The sequence below is a fragment of the Ornithodoros turicata genome, chromosome 1 (assembly GCF_037126465.1).
Source record: "Ornithodoros turicata isolate Travis chromosome 1, ASM3712646v1, whole genome shotgun sequence".
Taxonomy (NCBI): domain Eukaryota; kingdom Metazoa; phylum Arthropoda; class Arachnida; order Ixodida; family Argasidae; genus Ornithodoros; species Ornithodoros turicata.
In genome coordinates this window covers 172,339,914-172,345,583 of record NC_088201.1, presented here as the reverse complement: position 1 = coordinate 172,345,583, position 5,670 = coordinate 172,339,914, and the positions used below count along the sequence as shown (strand labels likewise).

Below are 5,670 nucleotides of genomic sequence, written 5' to 3'. Positions count from 1 at the left end.
CGACAGATTTGGACTGGCTACGCACAATTGAAATTGGCCGACGGCCAACTCTCGGCAGGAAGTCGGGGACCAGTTGGCAGCCAACTAAGTCGGCCAGCCAGTCATGTTCTAAAGTCTGGGCAACGTTAACTGCCAACTACGTCGGCAAGGACCTGGCCAATGACGTTGGGCCAACAGCCCGTGCCGACGGGACGCCACCGTAGCTTGCCGTCAGTCGGTTACCGAACTTATCTTCACGTAGTACCAAGGTAAGTGGCCAATGATGTCTCTTTATGACGATTTCAATCATTTCTCGGGAGTGCACATATTACCTAAGATTGAGACAGTCACGTAGATGTGGTGTCAGACGTGCCTGCTGTCCTGCACCTTCGTTCGAAGGCAAACGTGATCCTGCTCCTGGCACATCAGTTGGCGCACCGATGCCAGTAGCAGGGGGGTAAGCTTGTGGTGCCGCTTCTTGATTGGGCTCGTGTTGTGACTGGGATACAGGGACATCGGAGGCATCCATACCCGTAGTAATGTAGGTGGGATAATCCAGCATGAAGGATTCCGTGGAAGGTGTGGGGTTGCTGCTTGCTGGTTGAATACCCGCTGGTGCGAACTTTGATGCGTTCCATGTGTTGCCGTCGGCTAGTTGGAACGAGTACCTCCCTTTTTGTCGGATGATTTTGAGTGGCTTGGAGAATGACGGCATTCCTTTTGGAGTGAATCCTGGTTTGCGTACCCGAACGTAATCTCCTACTTTATATTTTGGCGCTTTGGCACTACGTTTCTGGTCCGTGTAGGTCTTGCTCTGTTGCTGATGCCTGCGCACGCGTTCACGTAGATTGGTCATTGCTGCAGCAGGATCGTCCTCAAGTAAAGATGACGGTATCCCTATGATGTCCAGTCGTGTCCGTGGTTTCCTGCCATGTAAAAGTTCGGCAGGTGATTTTCCGGTAGCTGCATGAGGGGTACATCTGTACAGTCCCAGGTACTCGGTGACGGTTTGTCGCAGTGGTCTTCCTTCCAAGAACGTGGCTTGAACATAGTTTTTCAGAACTCTATTAAACCTTTCAACAAGCCCGTTTGCACGTGGATAATACAAAGATGAAAATGAATGTTGAATGCCTCTATCCTTGAGGAACTGTTCAAACTGATGTGAAATGAACTGGGGTCCGTGATCGGACACCAAGTTGTCCGGATAGCCTTCTCGTGCAAACACTGATCTCAGGAAGTCCAAAATTGTTGATGCTGTCACATTCGCGCAGAACTTGGCCTCTGGCCATTTAGAAAAATAGTCCACTATCACGATGGCGTATCTGCAGTCAGGAGGAGCTTTTTCAAAAGGGCCCATTATGTCCACAGCTACCTTCTCCCATGGCCTGCTCGGAAACGGAATGGGTTGCAGTGGCGTATCAGCCGTCTTCGCACTTTTATCGGCGTCTTGACAAATATTACACGACTTGACAGCATTCTCAACTTGTTTATCCATCTGTGGCCACTAGTATTTCTCCCTTAAACGCTGCTTGGTGCGCACGATGCCCGGGTGTGATTCATGGGCTAGCTGTATGAGATGTCCCGTGAACGCTGGTGGTACCACTATGCGATCTCCACGTATTAGAAGGTCTTCTAATACCGTGAGTTCCTCTTGAACTCGAAAAAATGGCTGATGACTCGGCATCAAGTCTTGCTTTAACGGCCATCTTTCCATCACGAACTCCATGACTTGTTTCAAGATTGGATCATTCCGTGATGCTAATTGAAGGTCTGTCTTCAGACGTTTCGATTTGGCCAACAAAGTCGAATTCCTGATTAAGCTCTTCACTCTGGGCATCGTGTAACAGAGGCAATCGCGACAGCGCATCTGCTATTTTGTTGTCGGCACCCCGGCAGCACTCGACTGTAAAATTGTAACGAAGAAGGCGCTCTGTCCATCTACCAAGTCGTAGTGGACGTCTTCCTGTGCCGCGTGCCGATAGCAGTGTCACCGAGGCTTGGTGATCTGTGCGGATAAGAAAAGGACGACCCCAAAGGTAGACGTGCCAGTGCTCGCACGCCCATAGGCATGCCAGCGCTTCTCGTTCCGCTACAGCATACTTGCGCTCTTGCGAAGAAAGGGTACGTGAAGCAAAAGCAACTGTCCGATACATATTGCCTTGCACTTGTTGCAGAACAGCTCCTAACCCATACGAAGAAGCGTCTGTCGTGACGATTACTGGTAGTGTAGGGTCGAACGGGTGGACGACACGGTCTTCTCTGAAGAGTGACTTCACAGCATTGAAACTGTCATTGACAATGTCTGTCCACAGGAAGGGTTGATCTTTTCGTAGTAGGGCACGCATAGGCTCCACGAGCGTGGCAAAGTTTGGGACGAACTTTCAGTAAAAACCTACAAGTCCCAAAAACGAACGTAGGGTAGCAACATCGTTTGGTGCTGGTGCATGTGTAATTGCTTCCACTTGATAACGAAGCCGACGTAATGCATCAGTGCTTACGTGATGAATCTTCAACGTGGTGCAGTACCTTCTCTTCTCAAAGCCTCGTCGCCAATGTGGTGTCGGTCGGAAGGAAATAACTACCGTTGTAAGAACGAATCCAACTTCCATGGAGCCTGCATGACACGACCGTCCATGAGGAGATCAACTTCTTTCTCTTTATTTTTCGATAACCATCGTGCTGACCATCTGGTCCGCATGCTCATGCCGATATGGCCGTAAGAACACAACAGTAGACTCTGTTGTAGTCGTTGAAACTGTCATAGAAGAGTCATATACGCCCTGTGAAAAATAGAAAGTGTCCTCTGACGTCCTCTATATGTTGCATTGTGATAGGCAAAGCGAGGTTTGGCAAGCCGTCGGCCAGGGCAGATCTGTAGCAAGAAACGAGCTCGTTGGCCAAGCACTATAGCCAAGCACGGCTCGGTTGGCCAGCCAAGCTCTTGCCCAGCTTGGTTCAATCTCGGTATGTTGCCTCGGGGAGAGGGAACGCGGAATGGTTTAGCACTACATAAGTTCAATTTTCGATTGGCCAAGTGATTGTCTCAAACCAAAAGCAGTAAGAAACACAGACATTATGTTCATTGTGAGCTAATACGACAAGCAATTCCTCATTTCAGTGTTGTTGTGTACGCATCAAATTAAACTTAGACTCCTCACCCTTCATTTTGACTCACACGCGAGCAGGACTCTCGAATTTGTGGAAGCTCGCAAGACAAAACTTTCTTTCCTTTCTACTGACCTGTTTGATTCTAGTGACCTCGGGCACATTGCGAGCTTTTACGATTCTCCCTCTACGCCGTTACCCTACCCCTCGAGAGAATTGAGTGAGTTCGGTCATGCATTTTTTTGCAACGGGTCGTGGTTGGCCCAAGCACAGGTGTTGTTCCATGGGCCATTCTAGGGCCCACGTTTACACAATCAGTACACAAGCTTGGTTCCTTATTGGCCAGACATCGGCCCGACATCTGTCAGGTCTGCCCTGTACATTGGCCCGAGCTTGTGCCGGCTAAGTCGGCCCGAGTGAGGCCATTGTCAGTCCCCAACCTTGGCCCAAGCTTTTTTTGCAAGCTGGGCCTGACAACTTTTAGGTTGGAAGCAGACGTCGGCTCAGCGTTTCGCCAATATTGCTTTTCCCGCTGGGAAGCAGCGTTGTCATGCAAAATTTCTCACTGGGCCGTGATAGGGCCATATATGGGTCAGCGTTTGCCAGGTTGGCCAGAAAGGTTGGCCCTATGTTGGTGGCCAATGAACGGCCAGTCTCAGGCCATTGTCAATCCCCAAGCTCGGCCCAACCATGTTGTCTTACCTTGGGCCAAGGTTGGCTTAGTTGGCCAACTCCTCTCAACCAACCTTGGGCCAAGCACGTTTTTTCACTTGGGTACGCCACGACGCCTACAAGCGGTGAAACTGCAAACGGATGCAGATATGGTGAATGGGTTTGCTTGTAAAATGCAGGACAAAGGTCTCAGAACGAGTGAGGGTAGTATGATAGAAGTAATATCCGGAAAGGGGGTTACACCAAGCACACACTTACCAGATCATAAGGCGCATCTATATAAGGCTTTTCAACTTGAATCTGTATAATTTATAATGTGGACATTGTGGTTGTCAGTAGTGGGCCACAACCCAAGTGGCGAATTTCCCCATCTAAAATCATCAGTGTATTTGTTGTTGTTCTATAATGTCGCGCTAACACCGCTCTCAGGCCGCTCAATAGGTGGATAAAATGAATTTACCATGATTTCTAGGAACCCTTAGTAAATGTGTTTTCTTCCAAGTATGGGTTCCGGAAACTGTAGAATTTACAGCGATCAAAGGTTCTGCAAGCCCATGGCTACTGCCCGACATGTCAGCTACTTACTAGAAACTGTGGACTTGGATTTCAACGTTGTGACATTTGTGAAAAATGTGGTGACCCCCGCACAACAGGTGAAAAAATGATTTTTTTTCATCACACTGGACTTCGAACTATAACTGCTGAAGCTGTTAAAGCCCACGGGTCAACTAGTTGGCAAGGATTTAAAGGACATTGCGACAGTGACTCTTGAAGGACCTTACAGGGACAATACTGATGGTTTTCTGTACGGAAAGGTTGGCAGTTTTGACTGCTGAAGTCACTGACACGCATCGTGGTTTTATCATTCTTTCTTTTAAAGCACCAGCTTCAGTCAATCTCGGGAAAGAAAACCGAGAACCATCAGTCGGGCGTGTTGGGACGCCGCTACTTGCATCTCGTTTGTAAACCTGCATCCGAGACTTGGATGTAAATACAGTGGGACATGTGGAGTCAGTAAGTGGAGTCAGGGTCAGGATCAGGGAAGTCGTCGTCCATAGTGCCAAATATCAGAGGACATCAAAGTTATGCACCGAATACATCGAAGGCAGTGATGGCAGACTCTTCAGGAGATCCTTCAGGAGAGGACACAGTTGTGCTCGTGTGCCACGAATTGATTCTTATTCTTCTGCTGTGTATGTTTCTTTTAATATGTTGACCACCCACCTGCGAATGTCACCCTGTGCCTGCTTCGCGAAGTTGATGCTCTTTTTCCAAGTGTGTGTAGGTGGCTGTGCACGGCAATTAACTTATACGTTGCACATATCCGTAAGCTTTACGAAAGAGATTAGTATTTATATCAAGGTAAAAAATGAAGTTTGGCTATAGGTTATTTGCGCATAAAATAGCGACAGCATAAGTAGCAACCCAGTTATAATTCTATACGAAAGCCTGAAGACTAGCAACATTGTTGATCATATTAGTCGTGTGTAGCAGGTAAACAAAATGCTGACACTGCATCACCTTGGGTGACCACAAATAGAGGTAATTCTAGCTGGTGGCTCTGGACGAGTGCTATTGTCTCAATTTATTTCATAACAGGGCATACTAAAAGGCCAAGTAATTGCACCACAATTGCAATTCTGTTTGTTCTGGTGACCTTGCTCTGTCTATATATTCAGTGTTATTTTTCATAATCGATTTGTATATACCTGTCCTGTGAGTTCTCCGAAATTATCTCGTACGGAAAAGGTTACTGAGACAAAAAAAAAGTGAACATAGTGTACCATCACCTATCTAGCTGTACCTACTTGAACGAAACTTCAGCTGAGAGCCTTGATTGCACGGCTCGTTGTGCACGTGTGCACGAAATGTGCACGTGCACAGTGCTTTGCTGTCTGTGAAATGTCCTGGCGA

The 5,670-nt window shown here is 47.8% G+C and overlaps 1 protein-coding gene across 1 annotated transcript; it reads right to left on the bottom strand.

Moving 5' to 3' along the window:
• Nucleotides 1-307: 307 nt before the first annotated feature.
• LOC135389998 (uncharacterized protein K02A2.6-like) lies at nucleotides 308-1,474 on the bottom strand. Its single transcript, XM_064620029.1, has one exon. It carries the CDS (start codon nucleotides 1,472-1,474, stop codon nucleotides 308-310), a length of 1,167 nt encoding a protein of 388 aa, XP_064476099.1.
• Nucleotides 1,475-5,670: the final 4,196 nt, after the last annotated feature.

What these genes read in the sequence shown, in the direction of transcription:
- LOC135389998 (XM_064620029.1), bottom strand. Translation starts at nt 1,474, where the DNA reads ATGGATAAACAAGTTGAGAATGCTGTCAAGTCGTGTAATATTTGTCAA.